Here is a 22,878-nt window from a genome sequence, read left to right as displayed (position 1 = left end):
AGACAGAAATAGTTATTCTATTCAGCACAATTCTTTTCTCAGCCATTTAAAGAAATCATAATCTAACACGTACCTAGCTAGATTACTTACTAAAAGTTCTAAGGCTCTATTCCTGGTCTATCCCTGGCAGAAAACAGCATACAGACAGACACAGACCCTTTGTTTCTCTCCCTCCTCCCAGCTTTTGAAAGTATCTTGTCTCCTCATTGGTCATTTTGGTCAGGTGCCAGCGAGGTTACCTTTAGCTTCTTAACCCTTTACAGGTGAGAGGAGCTTTCCCCTGGCCAGGAGGGATTTCAAAGGGGTTTACCCTTCCCTTTATATTTATGACAGCTTCAGTGACAGGTACTCAGAGGAAATTAATCAGAAGAAAGCAAATAAGATGCCTCACATAAAGCCTTTTGCTCACTGACTTAGTGTATTGCGGGCTTGTTGCCAAGACGAAAACAGCAGATAGCCCCAAAGTATAAATTACATCTCAGGTTGTGGTAGTAAAAATACATCTGAGAGACCCATTGCTGAAACTAGAGAAGTCTTATAATGAGGCACTACAGTACATAATGAACACAGTTGCTCTAATAAGTATATGGATACAATATTTTGAGATGCATTAAAGGACACATTACTATTCCTTTATGATTTTTTTTTTTTTTTTACCAATTACCATTACAAACTCTTCCTGGCCAATGGGAGCTGTGGAGTTGATGCTCAGGACGGGGGCAGTGCACAGAGCCCCCCTGGCCATCCCTACATCTAGGAGCTGGAGAGACATGTCGCTGCTTCCAGGGAGCCGGGCAGAGCTGGGAAGAGAGCCTGCCAGCCCTGAACCAACTGAATTTTTAACGGCCTGGTCAGCAGTGCTGACCGGAGCCACCAGGGTCCCTTTTCAACCAGGCATTCCAGTCAAAAACTGGACACCTGGTAACCCTGCTTTGCTTCATATTTCTCATGTAAAAGAGGGATAATGAAACTTTCCTGTCTCTCAGAAAGGGTGTTGAAAGTCTTAATTTAATTATGTTTGATCCTCAGACTAAGGCACAGTGTAAACTTACAGCAATTTAATGTGCTGAACTAAAGCACTGAATCCAGCTCAAACCCCAAACTTTAGAACGTTAGATCCCAGGAAGCCAAACTTTCTGTCTAGGCCTGATCTCTAATTTTAAGTAGAGGGAGCAAGTCTGGAAATACCCTAAGAAAAGCAACTCTTACAGAATTTTGACATGAACTTTTCAGCCTCATCCAGAAGAAAGAGGTGAAATGAAAGTTCATGAAAATGAAAATCATGAGGAAATGAGCCTTTGTGAGCTTTCTGAATCTTTACCAAAAGAAAGAAAAGAAAAGTGTATGGGTAATGTTTGTTTATGACTGAAGTCATTCTTATTTTACCCAGCCTGGTTCACCCCAATTTTATCTTATTTCTTTTCGTTTCCTCAGATTTTGCTATGATTATTTTATTCATAGCAGAGGCGTTACTAGCCAAAGCACCATGCCCATTGCCACAGGGGGTCTCAGAGTTGGCTGCTGGTGTTCCTTTGTTTTTGTTGTGGAGCAGTTTACTCCTTTGGTTTCTGTGGCAACTGTTTATTGCACACATTTGTAAAACACCTACTGGAATCACTGTGGCATCTGGATAGGCAGCTATGGACTCCCTGCTGCTCCAACACCCCCTCTGCCGGTGCTTCATTCACTGTCTGAAGCTAACCAAGAGGCAGTAGGGGAAAGTAGTGAAAGACAGAAACAGAGTGGACAGCTGCTAGCAATGGATGCCATATTCATGCCAATTGTCTGAGACTTCTCCACCTCACAGAGCGAGGGCGCACTCCACCAGAGCAAAGGCCATTTCGGTAACTTTGCTTCAGGAAGTACCTCTCATTGACAAATACAAAGAAGCCACATGGAGTCTCATTCGTGCCTTCACAAAACACTATACCCTAGTGCACACCCCTCACCTGATGCATCCTCTGGTCTTCAATTTCAGTACCACAAGGGTCCTCATGCCCACCTTTCTTCATGAGTACTGCTTGTCAATCACCCAGAGTGGAATACAGATAGGGACCAGCACTCAGAGAAGAAAGAGAGATTACCTACCTTCTGTAATGGGAATTCTTTGAGATGTGTGGTCTCTAACTGTATTCTACTACCTGCACTTCTTCCCCTCTGCTTTGGATCATAACTCTAATTCACTGTAGAGAAGGAACTGGAGAGGCAGTCGGTCCTTAGTTCCTCAGTTTGGCACCTGAGGCAAGAAAGTGCACAGGCACAGACCAACGGAGGCTGCCAGTATGAATATTCTGGTCACAGGTGCATGGAGCACATGTGTACCCCACGGTGGAATACAAGACGAGCCACACGTCTTGAAGAACTCTGATTAAGGGTGGTAGGTAATCTCTCTTTTTCCTCCCTGCAGATGTGGCAGTAAGGTCAGACGCCAAAATTCATATTTCCAGTAGGATCCAGAGGAGAGGGAAAGGGGAGCATAGCCTTGAACTGGCCCTCCCATGTTCCAAAACTTCCCTTACCCAGTGCACAGGTTTATGCTCCCTACGCTGACAGAACTAGGAGGAAGTGTTTGGTCCTTTGATACTAAACATATGTTTGATTAAGAAATCTAATTGAAAATAACAGTATTGTGATTAATTGATTCCATTTGTCTACTTCAACCCACATGGGAGATACTTTTATTTCTTTGACCTTTTGCATTTTCATTGATTTTGACCAACACTCTGTAAAGTGAGTAGATTTATGTACAAATTTACAGCTCTGATTAAAATAAAAATCAACCATGTTTTTGTTCTGTTCTCCAGAGAACTCTCTTTAATAATATGTCTAGGACAATCTGTAGTAATACTGACGCAGTAATGGAACTCTCGTTAATTCAATGATACACCAGTGTAACCTGAATATTATAGTGCACTCTTTAAATGAAGTTAAGGTTTGGTGTTCATCATGCTTTGTACTGGACAAGCAGCTTTTAGTACATCTTCTTTCAAGCAGCTGCCTGCCTAAAATATGTTAAGAGAATAGAAAATACTCAACACATTAGCCACATTTAAAACAAAATGGATTCAATTACAGTTGTTTCTGAAGCATCTGAGGAACATATATTTCTCCTCTAAGTGGTGTGCACACATTTCACCTGCAAGTAGATTGCACATAGGCTAGAGGCAACGGCAGAGAGAGAGGTATGTTTCTTGTTAGGAGAGATGTGCTGCACGATGAAATATACAGGAGATCATTTTTAAATTATCCAGTTTTTTGTCCTTAATTTAGCACTTACATATTGATGTCATTCTGGAGGTGGCATGGAACTGACTTGTTATCATCCCACCCCCAAGTATGCCAGTGAGCTGTGGAAGAGTGTCCCCAGTGGATATGACAGACAGTACACTATGGAGTGTATCATTCATTGTAAGGGAATAATGACAATACAGAGCTATCAGTGGACAAGTCATTGCTAAATCCAAATCCTATGAGGACATATGCTTACACTACACTTCGTCAGCCATCGCTTACAAATTTCACCTGAAATAGATGCTCGAAATCTTGGACGGGTCCATTGCCAGCTTTAGAATGGCCTTGAATTCTTCTTGTTTTGTTCATTCTTTTGTTATATCTTTCACCACTTTTAGTATTTAAGAATCAGGTCTCAAATTTGGAGACTGAATCATTGGCATATCTGACAGATCAGTCCTTATCCCAACTATCGTATCTTTATGGTTGATCTGATTCCATCTGGAACTGCTACAGCCATCGTTATCCCCATTATTGAAACTGACTGGTTTAACATCAGCTGAGTGGGAAGCAGCATTTATATGTGCTCTGCTCTGAGTCGGTTCAGCATTAGATGATTTAATCTCCCCTTTGCCAAACTGGTGTGCATCTGTATCAGTCCTTCCAACGATAACAGTTTCAAGCACTGAGATGTTTACTTTACTTTCATTGAGATCTTTGGTTGAATTGCCAATAGTATTAATGGAGCTGGAATATAAATCACACTGAATGTAAAATATTTGGGCTTCACTGTATGGGGCAAATGTCCACGTAAAGAGAAGGGTAATTAAATTCTCTTGCATTATAACTCTGATTTAGCTGAAGGCTTGCACATAGGGGAATTTTCTCTGGAGAAACCTCATGTGTTGTCACTCTTGTTGTCAATATCGTAAAAGGTGACTGTAATAAAAGCCTTAATTAGGAAAGAAGGGAAAGAAATAATACATCTATTGAACTTTAGTATTATTAATGTGCAAGAGAAGAAGGGTTATGCTGGTGCTTGCTGTTAGCTCTTTCATTGTGCACATAAATCTCTATTTTATATCGGTTGACCAAGCTTACTGTCACTGATCATCCAAATATGAAAACATTGCAGACACAGAGTTTTGCTACCCTTGACATAATTTAAGCTGTTATTTAAAATAAATAAATAATTATAATGTTTCTGTCCCTCTGAGTTGCAAAGATAATCTTTGAATTAATATAAATCAATGTCCATCGCAGTGCTGTCAGGCTGGGCATGCAGCTGGACATGCTGAAACAGTTGAATTGACAGATGTGGCATTTTTCTACTATTCAAATTAAGAGGTTGTTGACTTCAAATGCTAACACTGCTAAACATGTAGGCAAAACAATATGATCAAATTAAGTTATGGAACTGTAAGTATAATGGGCAGCTGGGTACAGTTTTAAGTTTTGATTCTCCAGAATCAAAAGCACGAGTTGTACTTAAAACCAAAAGAGGGCCCAGCTGTCTCACGCAGGCTAAATGGAGTCTAGTAAAAATAGGATTTTCTTTTGATGCTTACTGTATTTAACCTTTTATCTATGTTTGACATTTATATCACTTCCATTTTAGCCTGCTGGCATCAAATGAGTAGTTGCTTTTACCAATATTAGAAAATTTGTCTCTGTAGAAAATGGCAAGGGATTTTCTTTGCAGATTATGGGTTGTTGTTTTTTTTTTTAATGTAAAGTTTACTGCGTTTACTTCTTGCCTTTTTCATTTGAACTAATTGCCTAGGGCTTTTAGGGCTTTGTTTTCTGTGTCCCTCACATACTGTAGCAGTGCTGTGACCCCAGCATTTGTTTAGGTTTATAAAGTGTACAATTAGCCCTTTTAATGCCTAGTTCAGTCACAATTAAACCTCCCCTGATGGCTTATGATTGGTCTTTCCAAAGGCTGTGGAGGTGTTTTTAATTATTAATTCTCTGGTTTGTTTCTTACAGCAGTCTCAGCTGTGCTTTATTATTCAAAGGTTAATGCAAGCTGAGAACCGGGTAAATTAAATTTGTTTGGCAGCTAGCAAACTGATGTATTACAGACATTGTGAGATACAGATGGGTAGCAACTCTTTTGCTGTTGTGATGCTTAAAAAGACAGATTTTATCTTTACAACAATTGCTAGTTTTGGTAGCATGGCTGATATTATAAGATGATGGTTCCATAATATGATAGTGTCTGCAACACATTTTTGTTAAGAAGTGTGTAGTTTAGAAATACAAGATGCATTAGCAGCTCTTATAGAAAATTGATGTAGATATCATTACTAATGAACTGGTACACTGCACAGTAGTAAGACACCCAGTTGTATGTGGGGAATCATACAATCAGACGTTTTAATGAAGGGAGCTGAAGGAATTTCAGGTGGAAGAGGGTTTATTAACTTTCAGTGAACAAAATGAATAGTTGAGAAGTGAACATGACATGATGTTATGTAATAATTGTACGCCTTGGGTACATTGTGAGGCAGGGAGCATAGCCAAGAGCTTTCATCTGTTCTAGACATACAGCTATTTCACAAACCCTTCATGCTCTGGAATTCTTTATTGCAGTCATAACAAGAATTATTTCATAAGAAATGCCTTAAGAAAATACTGTGACACTTATTTTGAAAAATCCACTAACCCGTCTTTCCTGTAAAATATGGTAGGTGCCCACATCACAGAAGTCACCATCATGACTGATCTTAATTAGAAATAATGTTTGACGTTGTTGTTGTTGTATATAGACAAACCACTAACCTAGAGGTATTCTGTAGGTTCTTCAAACACAAAATATTACTTGTATTAGAACCTAGCTTATCAACTAATTAGATCTGAATATGTTATTGATATTTACTGAAATCAAGTAACTAACACATCCACAGAAAAAATAAACGTTAGGGTTGAGCTCACTGCAACTAAAATCCTGCACGTGAAAGTCCACACTGAATACAATGTATGGTTCTGAGGCTGAGCTTGTGTTATTTGAAAAGAGTTTACTTTGATTTATATGGAAGCCGTGTTGCAAAAAATATATTAGTTTTCAATGTGCCTAGATGTTGATTGAATACAGGAGGGAGGTTTTCTATTTCCAAATATAGAGCTATATTCTGTACATTTTAAATATATGTTACTACTCTGGTAGTTTAAATGAGGAATTTATATTAACATAATCCTACAATTTAACCTGCTAGTATCTCTTTCTTTTGATAAGCTTTTCTGTACATTGTAATAATTGTAGAGTAAAACAGCCTTCTGTATTAGTCATTGGAGTGATTTAGAATAGTGACTTAGAGCATCCAGCCAGAAGGTCATTTGTATGGTGCCAAGATTTTAATGCAGTCTGTCCTGTATAATAATGTGTATTGCTGCAATGCCACCTAGTGATGAGGTGGATAAGGAGGTAGTTGAATACTGCATGGCTGACAGACAAGTAGTCTCTGTCTCCTTGTATTGTAAATACTGCCTCACCTCCCTCCGCTAAGAATATTTTAGTTGCAGTCAGGAAGCTAATCTTTCTATAATTATTTGAATAATTTATTAATACAGTGATTATACTACATTTACGTGTCTGATTACCACTTTGGGTGAAAAAGAAGATGGCATCAGACAAATGTATTATTGGGGAACAGCTCCATGAATGCAATATATTATTTTTGCTTCTGGTGCTCTGATTGCCAGATAATGTTATCATAAATATAACTGATGTACTATATGCTCAGTTTTATGTGGTTACTCATTATGCCATATTTTTGTTTTCTGTTTTAGTGCTGGACCCAAAGGAGACAACATTTATGAATGGAGGTCAACTATACTGGGGCCTCCAGGTTCTGTGTATGAAGGGGGAGTTTTCTTCCTTGACATTACCTTTTCACCAGACTATCCTTTTAAACCACCTAAGGTTAGTAGAAGAATTTTAAAAGTAAAATAGCAGTACCCAGTAAATAATTAAATGGTATATGTCCGTAGTACTCCTTTTTACTAATCATTGTGCAACAAGAGAGCTAGCAGCATCAGCCACCTCTATAGTTGTCTTTAGATCAAAGAATCAGTTAACCATTAACATATTCCAGCCTAACAGTACCCTTCATTTTTCCTCAGTACACCCTCCCACTACAGTTTAAAAATGTTAACACTGTAACAGCTAATCTACACTGCAAATGCTTTGCTGGTATAGCTGTACTGGGAAAGCCCCTCATGGTGGAAACACATCTCATACAGGCAAAAGGAGTGCTTTTACTGGTATCATTCAACCACCTCCCCAAATAACATAAGCTACACAGGCAAAATAACTCTTTTGTCAGGCTACGCTTCAAGGGGAATTCTGGCATATTCTGGCGCATATGTCAGTAAAACTTTGTAGTGTAGACCTCGCCTGAAACAGAAAGGAGAATAAGAATGGTGGGGGGGGGGCATGGGGGAGAATGAGGAGGAACAGCGGGGAAATGGGGAACCCTGGTGGGGGGTTGAAGGGGAGTTATGGAGGGCATACATAGCCCATGGCTTGCAGAGGGAATGGGGTGGGGCCCTAGTATGGGCGGCATACAAAGGCCCTGGCATGAGGGAACGGGTGGCACACACAACCCTGGTATGCAGTTGGAGTGGGTGGCAAAAAGAGCCCTGGCATGGAGGAAGAGAATGGGGGGGCATGGTAGGGAGGGCAAGGGGGAGGAGGGGGCACACAGCAGAAGAGATGATTGCAGGGGGTCCCTGAAATAGAGGGGGATGGGAGGTTGGCAGACAGGGACCTTGTGGGGGAGATTGGAGAGATATGAGAAGATCCTGAGGTGTGCAGTGTGCTCAGCCTACAGAAGAAACAAAGTGTATCACAACCTTGTTCTGTAGTATCCCAGAGTATCTAAACATTGAGGTCACTGACAAGAATGTTATAGTTGAGGTTCATCTATCCCCCTGACCACTGTTTTAGCCAAAACTTTCCAATTCATATTTAGGCACGTAAATAAGAGGCCTGGCTTTCAAAAGTGATGAGAATCCATAGCCCCTCCTATTTAAGTCAGTTGAAGCTTTCGGTGCTCAGGCCATCTGAAAATCAGGGCGGAGACCTTCAGGCCCACTCTGGCCCCTTTACACTGCATAAAAGAGCCAGAGCAGGGCAAAGAGGATTAAATGCCCCATACCCCAGTAGGGGAGGATTCTCCAAGCATAGGCACTGTAGAACATAGCTGTAAAGCTGCCTCACAAGGACCCCCTCACTTATCCCTGTATAGAGTCCTGGCAGGAGTGGGGCTGAGGGTGGCTATAGAATCACAGCACTGCAGAGATTCCAGGCAGCGCTGTGGCCAATAAGGAAGCCTGAGCGATTAACCCCTTCCCTCCCACGCGGAGGATGGGCCCCAAAGTGGCTGCTGCCCCCGACCGGCGCATAGCAGGGCGGCCGCGGCTGGAGGGTCCCGCTGGCTGGAACTCGGCCCTAACACGCAATAAGACGTTGGCTTTTGGAAAGAAAGAAAGAAAGAAAGAAAGAAAGAAAGAAAGAAAGAAAGAAAGAAAGAAAGAAAGAACGAACGAACGAACGAACGAACCACTGTCGCGTAGGGTATGCCTGCACTACAGAGCTCATGTTGGCATAGCTATCGAGGCAGAGCCCCCTGATGTAGATGCACCATATGCACTGGTCTGGCCTCATAATTGCATTTACACTGAGGGTTTTGTCAGCTTAACTATGTTTTTAGGAAGTGTGGTTTTTTTCAAACCCCTGACCTACATAGCTATGCTGCTATAAGTTTTGCATATAGACCAGACCTTAGACAGCCTTCCCTCTCCCCCCTGGGCTGTCTAAATTATTCCAGGGTCTCTTCAGCCCACAGAACAAGACATGCACCACAGAATCCCTAATTTAGGTTCCTAAATATGGATTAAAGTGCCTAACTTTAGGCACATAAATTGGAAAATTACAGCCATTTTAAGAGTAGTTAATGTCAGTCCCATAGCAAAAAAAAAAACAAAACAAAAAAACTCAAAAGGGGATATTCACATGCAGATGATAAGAGTAGCGTTAAGCTCTCTCTGAAATGTGAAGCCATAAAATAATCTAAACCACAATACTTTTTTTTGATACGGCTATCTAAAGAGCTAGATATGAGAGAGGAAGATCTGGTTCTTCTTTCTGTTGAAACTGCACTTCAGTTTTGAGGAAACACATTAAATGAGTCCTTTCTGAATAGAAGGTAAAGGTCCAATTTGCTCTCTCGCCCTGAGATAATGACTTTTTCAGACCACACTCAATTATATTTTGGTGACTATATTATTTTGTAAAATGAGTAATGAAATTTTGTGTTTCTTATTAATGAAATAGGGAAGTTCTTATCCTGCTTTCTAACCACTGTTTTGTGCTCCTTTATTCTTGCTTCCAGTTGTCATTGTAAGACATTTGTGCATATAAATAATATACATGTTGTGACAAAGTTCCTGCTCTACCTTGGTGGGTCTTGCGCTTATTGGCAGATTTGCTCACCTTGGAGCTTCACAGCAGCCCTCAGCTTGGCCGTTTTTTCTGAATTCACAGTCCAGGTCGACTCCTCCTGTGTCTGACCAGGACTTGGGAGGATTTGGGGGGAACCCGGGCCCGCCCTCTACTCCGGGTTCCAACCCAGGGCCCTGTGGAATGCAGCTGTCTAGAGTGACTCCGGGAACAGCTGTGCGACAGCTACAACTCCCTGGCTACTTCCCCATGGCCTCCTCCCAACACCTTCTTTATCCTCCCCACAGGACCTTCCTCCTGGTGTCTGATAATGCTTGTACACCTCAGCCCTTCAACAGTCCGCGTTCTCATTCTTAGCTCTTAGTGCTTCTTGCTCCCAGCTCCTCACACGCAACCACAAACTGAAGAGAGCTCCTTTTTAAAACCCAGGTGCCCTGATTAGCCTGCCTTAATTGATTCTAGCAGCTTCTTGTTTGGCTGCAGCTGTTCTAATCAGCCTGTCTTAATTGTCTCCAGAAGGTTCCTGATTGTTCTGGAACCTTCCCTGTTACCTTACCCAGGGAAAAGGGACCTACTTAGCCTGGGGCTTATATATCTGTCTTCTGTTACTCTCCTGTAGCCATCTGGCCCGACTCTGTCACAACATGTATTGTGATAAAGGGTGATAGAACTGATGATACTGTATTGTACTATTACAGGGCCAGCAATTACAACAAGGTCAGTTGTTATCCATAAAAAAAAAATGGGGGTGTATGTGCAGAGGACCAGTATCAGTATTTTACTAAACCTCCTTTTTGAACTGTGTGACTTTTATTCTAACAGCTTTCATCCATTGTTGTAAATAATCTCTATCTTCAAACATGCTCTGAGGAATCTTACATTGTTCATGTTTTCAGTGTGCATATTCTCCCTCCTCTCAGAAACTGACTCATGTATAAAATCCTTTGGGAAGTCCCTTGAGAAATGGAGTGTGGGAAGGTGACTACCTGTCACAAGATAACTGCTGCAGTCAGTATGTTGTTTAAATCTGTCCTCCTAACCTTGATTTGTATAGCCTAAAAAAAATCTGTCAAGGAGGCAGACTATCTGGTAGAAAGCTTCATGGTACAGTTCTGTGTAGGTAAGTAGGCAGAATTGCCACCTCTCTCAGTTTTATTTTAAGACTTGTGATATTTGGTGCTGTTCTTAAAGCCCCAGCTTCTGGAGTCGTGTGAATCTGAGAATCTCCACTTTATTTATTTTTTTAATTCATTTTTAGTCCTCATGGTTGTGAAGAAAAGTTTAAAAAAGGCTTAAAACTAAAAGGCAAATAAAAAGAACCTAAAACTTATTAGTTTTTCTGAAAAAAAATCTCATGATTTGGAAGCCATATCAAGATTTGGCGGGGAGGGGGCCTTGATTCATGTTTTTTTTTAATGCTTGCAGTTAGCAATACTGAGTAGGTGACTTGCACGTGGGTGTAGAATTGAAACAGCCTGTCACTCATTTGTTACTATTGTAGAATTCATACATTCCTCCTGAGACTTATAAGGCTGCTTTTACCCTCTGTTACCATTAAGGAAACATTTAAAGGAACACTGTCAAATTTGATAATCCCAAAATTTGACCACAGAAGCACTGGCAAGAAACATGTCTTGCCAGTCTCAGATGCAATCACATGACTTCGGTTGAGGTTCCAAAGGCCCATATCACAAGACACAGTTATTGTTCCAAGACCTAATCTAAAGCCCACTGAAGTCAATGGATGTCAAAGTATTTTTCTGTTGGCAGATGTCATGGAATCCATTAATGAGAGAGAGAGTATGTGTGTTGAGAAGTGGGGGGAAATATTTTTAAAATTATGAAAAATACTTTGCTGGTGAACTTGTAATTAGGGTTGCCAGGCATCTGATTTTCGACTGGAACGCCCGGTCGAAAAGGGACCCTGGCAGCTCTGGTCAGCGCTGCTGATTGGGCTGCTAAAAGTCTGATTGGCTCTGCAGTGGGCCTAAGGCAGGCTCCCTGCCTCCCCTGGCTCTGGGCAGCTCCCGGAAGCAGTGGCATGTCCTCGCTTTGGTTCCTAGGCTCAGGGGCAGCCAGGGAGTTCCACGCGCTGCCCCTGCTTCAAGCGCTCACTCCCCAGCTCCCATTGGCCAGGAACCACGGCCATTGGGAGCTTCAGGGCCAGCACCTCTGGATGGGACAGCATGCAGAGACACCTGGCAGTGCCTCCACCTAGGAGCCAGAGGGGGGACATGCCACTGCTTCTGGGAGCTGCCTGAGGTAAGTGCCGCCTGGAGCCTGCACCCTGCATCCCCTTCTGCACCTGAACCCCCTGCCCCAGCCCTGAGCCCACTCCCTCACCCAAACTCCCTCCCAGAGCCTGCACCCTGCACCCCTTGCTGTATCCCAACCCCCTGCCCCAGCCTGGAGCCCCCTCATGAACCCCAAACCCCTCATCTCTGGCCCCACACCAGAGCCCACAACCCCAGCCGGAGCCCTCATTCTCCCCCGCACCCTAACCCTCTGCCCCAGCCTGGAACCACCTCCCACACTCTGAACCCCTTGGCCCCACCCCATAGCCTCCTCCTGCACCCCAGACCCCTCATTTCTGGCCCCACTCCAAAGCCTGCACCCCCAGCCGGAGCCCTCACCCCCTCCTGCACCCCAACCCCCGCCCCATCCCAGTGAAAATGAACTAGTGAGCAAGGGTGGAGGAGAGCGAGTGACAGATGAAGGGGAGATGGAGTGAGCAGGAGCAGGGCCTTGGAGAAGGGGCGGGGAAGGGGTGGGGCTTCAGGGGGAAGGGGCGGGACAGGGGTGGGGCAAGGATGTTTGGTTTTCTGCAATCAGAAATTTGGCAACGGCTCCGTTCCTTTGTGCACACTCAAAACCTATTCATGCATTTTTGAGTACTAGCTCCTATGCACATAAGTGTTAATACTCAGAAAACTTTATATTTATCAAATAATATGAAAACATATTTACATGTGCAAAGCTGTGCAAGCCAAAACCAGGAGGAATTTGGCCGATATATTTTTGAGCCCAGTAATAACATTTTAAATTTATTCTTCCATGTAGTCAAACAGTTTTCCTGCCTCTTTTCTGTACTTTCAAATTCCTTCCTCCTTCCTCATTTTTTCCTGCCTTTTTCGTCATCACATAAAAGAACTTAATCCTGTAGCCACTCAGTGTTTGCTTATTTTTTTTCAAATTTTCCCTTTCCAAATCCTCCCTCAGTTTAAACCATCTCCTCCTTTATCATCATCCCCAGCAATTTCTAAAGACTTTGGAACCATTATCCATATGTCTCTCATTCATTTTTAAAATCTTCTCATCTCTTTTGTGTCTGCTGCTCTTAAAGTCCCTCTGATGCTTCATCCCCATCTTTTGTACATTTAATAACTTGCGTTGGGGGATTGGTAAAGCCAGGAGGCTCATTTGAATTGAATCAAAAAGTATGCTTTCAGGAACAATAGTATTCTCTGTAGCACTTCAGGTTTCACGGCCATTCCCCCTATGTGGCCCAGCTATATTCCAAAAGATCATGTACCTAAACAGTATTGCCCCAGTCCACCAGATTCCCTTCACTCCACACAAACCAATCCTTCTCCCAAGGTCAATATTTTCCATCCTGCCTATCCAGTCCTGAATTATTCTGCTTGTCTATTCCTGTCAGTGTCCTTCTGAAAGGTAGACATGAACCTAATAGCACATTAGTTATAAATCAATATCAATAACTTATTTTCCATAAATAGCAAAAAAAAAAATCTCTGTGGTATATCACTGAATGCTGTTTGATTTGCTTTTCATGATATCCATCTCCCCCACTGCCCTTTGAACTCAGTTCTTTTCAACCTTTTAACCATTTTTTTTTCAGTTGTGTTTTGTTTGTTTGTTTTTTAAAGCATCATCTTGGTGTCAGGGGGTGCCAAGCTGTGATAAGGTGTGGAGCAGACCAAGTGAAGCAGAGCACATCTGCAAAAGCCAGATGCTGATGAGATTTTGATCGTGATTCACAAACACAGCATAAATTCTGCAAGGCAAGGATTCACTTCAACCCAAAGATGAAATATCTTCCTTGTGCTTCAGTGGATGGTTGAATAGAAGGATTGGTGGCCTGTTCTGAATGGCCATTTGCAAAAATTAATAAAAGTATCTAGATGTCATGCCAGGGAAATATTCCTGCAGTTCTGCTAGGACTTAATGGGACTCTCCAAACTCTTTTCCAAATACCTTTGAGATTCCTGTTTCTTGCTAAATATCTTCCTTTCATGCTTAAAGGTTTCCAGAAAGCTCTATCTCCTAAAGATGTCTGGCTCTACTTCCTCTACAGTATTGGGAAGTAGAGGCATATATACCTAGGAATATTGCTCCATTTAGTCAGCTTGGGAGAATACTAACCCATTCTAATCCTATTTGTAACTTTGTTCCATATTAGAAATTGGTAAATTTTCTAAGCATGCACACCATTGAGAAATGGGAACCTTCTGAAGTTCACCCCTGGTGACAAATTAATACCACAACATTTCATACACTCTAAGTTGTCAGATGAAGGGGGTTCATTTCATTATCGCAGTTTCCATCCCTCCAGAACAGAAAGTCTTTACAAATCAGTAGGCCATGTCATGTTCTCCCACATAGCTGTTTGTGGAAACAAGAATATTTTCAAGAAAACTACCTCCAGGAATTGTCACTACAGTGTCTGCATTTTCATCAAGAATAATCTTTATTAATAATGTCTACTCAGATATTTGACTGTATTCAATCTCCTATGATCTCAATTCCATTTGTTCATAGCTATTACAAAGTGGATATATCTGTCATTATCCTTGTACTTCTGCTACCTTTAATTTTGAATTTGAGTGATATATAAAATCCATAATCCCAACTCTACCATTAATCTTTCTGAAGACTTTAATCTCAACTGCCTGAAAGATGGTACACAGGACTTGAAAGCTTTCATAATGCTAACTCATTTCAAAATCAAAACTAGAATAACAGAAAAGTCTATTTCTCCTTGTAAATCTCACATGTATATTGATTGATTGAAAAATTGTTGTCAGGATTTGAAAGTTTAGCTGCGTTAAATCAATTTAGAATGCTAGGAAAGTCTTGTTTCTTTGTAAATATCACAAACGGTGTCTAGAGTATCTTGTCTTAATAGCAATATTGAATATCTCTTTCATGTTTCGTACATGATGGTCATGTAATGCTAATCTGTATGCACAAAATATCATTATCTACTATAGAATCCCTCTCCTGTGGTACAAGCCTTATGCTCTTTTCATAAATTCAGTCTGATATATGAGACTTCAGTTCCTTTTGTCCAGAGCTTTTACTTCTCTTTTCATATTTATTTTATACATGATTGGCTTTTAAGGACAAATTTTTCTTATCTGCAGTATAATAGCTAATTTTTCAAGATGCCATTTATCTCAGGGGAAAAGCAAGCATAAAACTCGCATTCTTAAGTATTACCAAGTGTATTTCCAATGCCTACTATTACCTTACGTTCAGAAATCATGCCAGACCCCAAAAAATCATTTTGTCTTAAAATCATGAGATTTTTCAAAAAAATAATCACATTGTTTTTCACCTGCCTTCTGATATGTTAATCTTTTGGGGGGAAGCTGCCCACCCGCTCCAGTTTGTATGCTAGCATTTCAGGTTCAAAATGAACTGAAATACACACACACGCACACTGCATGCATCCATATTCACTACTCAGAGAGGCCTCTACTTACCCTCTCCTATAATTCTGGGTGTGACGGCTGTCACTCTAGCCCTCCGACTTAACTCATGAGAATAGCCACTGTCCTACCGGCACTGTTTCTCCATGTTCTCCCTTCCCCCCCTCAGCCTCTCTATTACACCCTATCTCCTCTTGCTCCTCCTCCCCCCAATATTTAGCTCAGAGTCTCCTGCCCATCCCATTGTCATTCTAAGCCATGCCACATTCCTCTGCAACTCCTTTCAGCTACCTTCTGTTCCCCACATTCCCCCCGATTCCTCATAGTTTCTTGTCCTGTTTCCTAAAAACCCTTCTGCCCTTACAGTCTCATTCTCTGTTATTCTGATCCTTGCTTGGCCTTCATATGAAGATTAAAGATCCACAGTCCTTGCTGGGGGCAGGCTCACTTTCACCTATAAAAGTGAAAGAGCCATGATGGTCATCTTGCTGAAGGCAGCCTGTGACTTCAGTCCCATTGTCAGTAAATGAAGACAGAAGACAGTTGGGGAAAGAGTGAAACTTAATTGAAGGCAGAAACCAGAAATGTATGCGAACCATTAAAAAGTAACCAAATATCAGAAGAGTCATGACAAAAATTGTGAGAATCAGCAATACGATTCTTAATCCTGCTATCCAGGGCTGCCAGGGCAGCTGTCTGTTAAGACTGAAAACTATAATCTGCATTTCCCCTCCCTCTCAAACCCTTTGTAACACTATCCATTTCACTGTTTGGACCTTCACATGACACTGAAACTACATGGCAGTACACAGCAGACTTCAGCGGAGGTTACGTCCAGATGCAGTTCTTCCTTCTCCCCATTGGAGTAACTTCAGTGCCCATCAAAGGGACAGAATCACAGAGAACACCAGAAAGCACCAGAGGACTGTGATACACATAGAAAGAGACAAGACAGAGGAGAGGAGGAGGACATATATATTATCAGTACAAGCAAAGGTCACGTCTGATATAAAATGGCATTGTAAAGCACTGTGGTTTTCTGGGAATTCAAGTACCTTCTAATTCTTCTGAGTTTCATAATTATCATTCTTTCCCACTATATTTTCAGTATGCCAAATTAAGCTTCCTTTTATTTATTTGTTTGTTTATTTTAGGGCTGTCAAGTGCTTAATCGTGTGATTAAAAAAATTAATCGCAATGAATCACGTGATTAATCATGCTGTTAAACAATAATAGAACACTATTTATATAAATATTTTTGGATGTTTTCCACAATGTTTCATTGATTTCAATTACAACACAGAATACAAAGTATACAGTGCTCACTTTTTATTTATTTTTATTATAAATATTAGCACCGTAAAAATAAAAGAAATAGTATTTTTCAATTCACTTAATACAAGTACTATAGTGCAATCTCTTTATCATGAAAATTGAACTTAGAAATGTAGAATTATGTACAAAAAATAACTGCATTCAAAAATAAAACAATGTAAAACTTTAGAGCCTACAAGTCCACTCAGTCCTTCTTCTTGTTCAGCCAATCGCTCACACAAACAAGTTTGTTTACATTTCAAGGAGATAATGTTGCCTGCTTCTTGTTTACAATGTCACCTGAAAGTGAGAACAGGCGTTCGCATGGCACTGTTGTAGCCAGCGTTGCAAGATATTTACATGCCAGATGCGCTAAAGATTAATATGTCACTTCAACCACCATTCCAGAGGACATGCATCCATGCTGATGACAGGTTCTGCTTGATAATGATACAAAGCAGTGCAAACCAATGAATGTTCCTTTTCATCATCTGAGTCAGGTGCCACCAGCAGAACGTTGATTTTCTTTTTTGGTGGTTCGGGTTCTGTAGTTTCCACATCAGAGTGTTGCTCTTTTAACACTTCTGAAACCATGCTCCCTACCTCGTCCCTCTCAGATTTTGGAAGGCACTTCAGATTCTTAAATCTTGGGTTAAGTACTGTAACTATCTTTAGAAATCTCACCTTGGTATCTTCCTTGCATTTTGTCAAACCTGCAGTTAAAGTGTTCTTAAAACGAACAACATGCTGGGTCATCATCCGAGACTGCTATAACATGAAATATATGGCAGAATGCAGGTAAAACACAGAACAGGAGACATACAATTCTCCCCCATGGAGTTCAGTCACAAATTTAATGAATCCATTATTTGTTTAACAAGCGTCATCAGCATGGAAACATGTCCTCTGGAATGGTGGCCAAAGCGAAGGGGCATGTGAATGTTAGCATATCTGGAATGTGAATATCTTGCAGTGCCGACTACAAAAGTGCCAAGCGAACACCTGTTCTCACTTTCAGGTGACATTGTAAATAAGAAGCAGGCAGCATTATCTCTTGTAAATGTAAACAAACTTGTTTGTCTTAGCAAATGACTGAACAAGAAGTAGGATTGAGTGGACTTGTAGGCTCCAAAGTTTTACTTTGTTTTGTTTTTAAGTCCAGTTACATAACAACAAAAAATCCACATTTGTAAATTGCGCTTTCACGATAAAGATAATTGCACTACAGTACTTGTATAAGGTGAATTGAAAAATATTATTTCTTTTGTTTATCATTTTTACAGTGCAAATATTTGTAATAAAAATATAAAGTGAGCACTGTACACTTTGTATTCTATGTTGTAATTGAAATCAATATATTTGAAAATGTAGAAAAACATCCAAAATATTTGATAAATTTCAGTTGGTATTCTATTGTTTAACAGTGTGATTAAAACTGCAATTAATTGCGATTAATTTTTTTGAGTTAATGGCGTGTGTTAACTGCGATTAATCAACAGCTGTAGTTTATTTATATTTGATTATAACGATCTCATCCAAAACTCAGGGCGCATGTACAAAATAAACTCTTGCCATTTCCCCACTCTCAAACTTAGATACTCCTACCACCACCACTCTCTTTCCTTCTCCCCAAGCAGACACAAAGTGCTCTAAGTTGTCAAAATGTAAGTTGGGGGTGCCCAGTTTCTTGAAGGAAATTCTTTGTACCTCAGAGATTGGGTGGCACTCACCAACTTTCCCTTTGGGAAAGAAACTGTGTAATGTTTATTGATAGTCCAGCAGTTTTATAGACCAGTTAATTCAGTCACATAAAAACAGTACATTGTTTAAAAAAATAATAATTAAATATATTGGATGTGTGATGTTTGACTACATTTCTGTCAGAATAGATAGGTTTCTTTAGCTTATCATGAAAGGGCATTTTGGCAATACCCCAAAAGGAAAGATTGGTAGGCTACATTTGGGGGTTATTGTGACAGACATGGCTGGTCTGTAAGATTAAACTAGTCATAAAGTTATCCACAGAAACAGTTTATTAAAATGCTTAAATAACAGCCAATACATCTCTCAAATTTGTTTTTTGTCTTTCATTTGGCTGGCACAGCCTTTTTTAAATTCCATAATCACACAACATAACATCAGGAATAAAGTCATCTTACAGAAACTTGTATTGTCTGTCTTTATCTGAGAAAGCTTTTGACTCTCTACATCACTCAATATTGCTCTGTATCCTGAAGCTCTGTGACCTGGACATGTTTCCATTTTCTTTGTTCTCCTCTGCCCTTTCCATTATTTTCAAAGGACTTCTTTACACAGCTTCTTAGAACATCTTGACTTGCTCTTTGTTATAGTTACAGTACTAGAATCCATCTTTAGACCTACCAACTCTGCATGTCAATTGAAAATATTTATATGGTACATATATGCTTAGTATTGCTCTGTTTACTTCAAATGATATTTCTTTTGCCTCTAATGGCCTTTCCACTGAGGTGGAGTGGGTGATTAGCCAGCTTCATAATTACCATTAATATACTGTATCATTATCATAAGTAGATATTGTTTCATTTTGGACACAATTAAAAGGTGATGGACATGAACACTGTTATATACTCCACGGAATCATTATCACTTCTAGCAAGCCATATTAAGCACTGAGCCTTTTGTTAGAGAAACCTAGGTCTTCTGTTTTGGGGGATTTATTAATTTCATTTTGGGGGGTTATTTTTAGCAATTTGAGTTTTATGTAGATATCCAAAAACAGGTTTTTCAGGGCTTTCTCTTTGTATATACTGTAATGAGTAATCTCTTCGTAATGTTCCCTGTTTCAAACAGCACTATGTTAAAGTGCCCTCCTCTATAGAACATTTAGTGTGCTCCACCATGGACCAATTAATGAGCAACACATGTTTAGAAATCGCACACCCAGAGTCTGCATTACCCCAACGTGTATTGGTGGTTTGATGGTGGTTATTGGATGAACATCGATTTTGCTTTCTTGCTCTTTTTGTTTGTTTCTTGTTTCTTGTTTCATTGGCGTTTGGCAGTTAAAACTGAAAAACAGAAGCCTTACAAAAACCACAGAATGATTTCAGCCTCAGATTTCTTAACAGTTAATTAGTTTCACATCTGATAAATAAAATGTGCAGTGTAGCTTAAATAAAATAGTTTTAAGGTAATACTTCCTTCTCATGCAGATGGTCGGTGTTTTCTCTTTATGCAGTAAATCTATGGGTATTCATTACCTATTAAATTTAGATTATTTGAAATGTTTACAAAAAATCAAATAAATAAAGTCCTTTTGTTTGTGCACATTAGTGTAGTCTGCTTTAACGGTGAGCATCATATGGTCAGTCATTTATTGTGCACTTTACATGGTAATCCATTAAGTATCTCAGCTGTTGTTCTTCCTAATTAATTGTCATTATGTATGCTACAATTTTGTAGTTAGAAAACAGAGATGGATCACCTTGTCTTAGAAATGCAGCCTTAGTCCTAGGCATAATACACACTAAATTGAGTTGTCCTCTATAAGGAATTTAAGGATACTAATTAACATAAAGGTTATTGCAACTCGCAGGGATATAGGGATTTTAAATTTAGACTGTTCTGCAGTAGTTCTGACTAAAGACTAAAGAGTTTTGGCTTGATCTTGTTTTATGATTCTCTCTTTTGGAATGGACAAAGTTTGACCGACTAAAACCAGAACTGCTACTCCCACCTAAACTCCAGAGTTAGGCTTTGTCTACACTGGATTTTCGTCAGTAAAACTTTTGTCATTCAGGGGTGTGAAAAAAACACATCCCTGAATGACAGAAGTTTTACTGGCAAAAAGTGCCGACGTGAACAGCACTTTGTTGGCGGGAGAGCTCTCCTGCCGACAAAGCTACCACCCACTCGTTGTGGTTAGAAATTTTTTGTCAGCAGGAAAGCTCTTCCTGCCGACAAAGAGCGGCTACTCTGCACACTTTTTAGTGGCACAGCTATAGCGGAACAGCTATATCGCTAAAAGGTGCATCGTGTAGACATAGGCTTAGACTCACAAAGTGCAGCATTCATTTTGACCTTTTCCCCATGTACCTCAACTCCTTGCACCCCAGGGTTGTGCTCCTAAAATCTTTATTCAAACAGAACAGCCACTTAAGAATTGGGGGCCATAGGAATTTTGTCTGAGTGAGGACTGCAAGTTTGGGTCCCTGAAGTATAGGGCTGTTCTATTATTTAAAATATGCCTGAAATGATGTAGACCAACTCAATTCTCTATTCAGATTCTATAACTGAGGTGACATCACTGATACAGTGCAGTTTGAAGCATCATTTGGAGGGGAAGGGCTAGATATTTTGACATGAAAATAATCCAAACATTACTAATTAGCTAAGCTAATTATGGGTTGGGTGCTCCTTAGTCTAGCTTTTGAGGACATTCAGTGCATATTGTGATTGGTTTTTAAAGCTTTTCATGGTTTTGGCACTGACAATATTTGAAACCTGATCCTTGAGTCCTGTGCAGTCAACTTTCTGAGGTCACCCACACCACTTTTTCTACTTAGGATGTGTGAAGTGGGCATTGCAGCTTTTGCTGTGGAAGGTCTTTCAGTATGGAAAACAGTCCCCACATCCCAATTCATCTTTCTTCGTCCAACCTGGCTTTTCACATTGTACTAAAGTTTTCCTCCCCGCCCCATGACTACTCGTGGCTCTAAATACATATTTCCTTTCTTCTCAATCCCTTTTTTTTCCTTATTACAAATTAACCAGTCACCAGGACCAGGATGGTCACCAGGATGGTATTCACACAAGAGTTCTGAAGGAACTCAAATGTGAAATTGCAGAACTACTAACTGTGGTATATAACCTATCATTTAAATCAGCTTCTGTACCGGATGACTGTAGGATAGCTAATGTGATGCCATTCAAAAAAAAAAAAAGCAGCTCCAGAGGTGATCCTGGCAATTACAGGCCAGTAATCTTAACTTCAGGACCAGGCAAATTGGTTGAACTATAGTAAAGAACAGAATTATCAGACATATAGATGAACACAATTTGTTGGGGAAGAGTCAGCATGGTTTTTGTAAAGGGAAACCATGCCACACCAATCTACTAGAATTCTTGGAGGGGGTCAACAAGCATGTGGACAAGGGTGATATACTGTACTTAGATTTTTGGAAAGCCTTTGACACGGGCCTTCACCAAAGGCTCTTAAGCAAAGTAAGGAGTCATGGGATAAGAGGGAAGGTTCTCTCATGGATTGGTAACTGGTTAAAAGAAAACAAAGGGTAGGAATAAATGGTCAGTTTTCAGAATGGAGAGAGGTAAATAGTGGTGCTCCCAGGGGTCTGTACTGGGACCAGTCCTATTCAAACTATCCATAAATTATCTGGAAAAATGGGTAAACAGAGAGGTGGCAAAATTTGCAGATGATACAAAACTACTTAAGATAGTTACGTTCACAGCAGACTGTGAAGAGTTACAAAAGGATTTCACAAAACTGAGTGACTGGGCAACAAAATGGTAGAGGAAATTCAATGTTGAAAAATGCAAAGTAATGCACATTGGAAAACATAATCCCAACTATATATACAAAATGATGGGGTCTAAAATAGCTGTTATCACTCAAGAAAGATATCTTGGAGTCATTGAAAACATCCACTCAATGTGCAGCAGCAGTCAAAAAAGCTAACAGAATGTTTGGAATCATTAGGAAAGGGATAGATAATAAAACAGAAAATGTCATATATCCTCTACATAAATCCATGGTATGCCCACATCTTGAATTCTGTGTGCAGATTTGGTTGCCCCATCTCAAAAAAGATATATTGGAATTGGGAAAGGTACAGAAAAAGGCAACAAAATGATTAGGGGTATGGAACTGCTTCCATATGAGGAGAGATTAATAAGACTGGGACTTTTCATCTTGGAAAAGAGACAGCTAAGGGAGGATATGATAGAGGTCTATAAAATCATGACTGGTGTGGAGAAAGTAAATAAGGAAGTGTTATTTACTCCTCATAACACAAGAACTAGGGATCACCAAATGAAATTAATCGGCAGCAGGTTTCAAACAAACAAACAAAAGGAAGTATTCCTTCACGCAATGCACAGTCAACCTGTGGAACTCTTTGCCAGGGCATGTTGTGAAGGCCAAGACTATAACAGGATTCAAAAAAGAACTCAATAAGTTAATGGAGGATAGGTCCA

General features: G+C 40.3%; 1 protein-coding gene across 2 annotated transcripts in view; it reads left to right on the top strand.

Moving 5' to 3' along the window:
* Window positions 1-22,878, top strand: part of LOC311516006 (ubiquitin-conjugating enzyme E2 E2) — a 335,700-nt gene that overhangs the window by 269,870 nt on the left and 42,952 nt on the right. For both annotated transcript variants that reach the window (XM_084619607.1, XM_084619606.1), the window contains one exon: window positions 7,024-7,156. In XM_084619607.1, the coding sequence (XP_084475733.1) occupies window positions 7,024-7,156 (133 nt within the window). The remainder of the gene's footprint in view (window positions 1-7,023; window positions 7,157-22,878) is intronic.

The sequence above is a fragment of the Lepidochelys olivacea genome, assembly GCF_965140295.1.
Source record: "Lepidochelys olivacea isolate rLepOli2 genome assembly, chromosome: 2".
Taxonomy (NCBI): Eukaryota; Metazoa; Chordata; order Testudines; family Cheloniidae; genus Lepidochelys; species Lepidochelys olivacea.
Note: the sequence above shows the minus strand (reverse complement) of the source record. Positions and strands in the feature narration are given on the sequence as shown.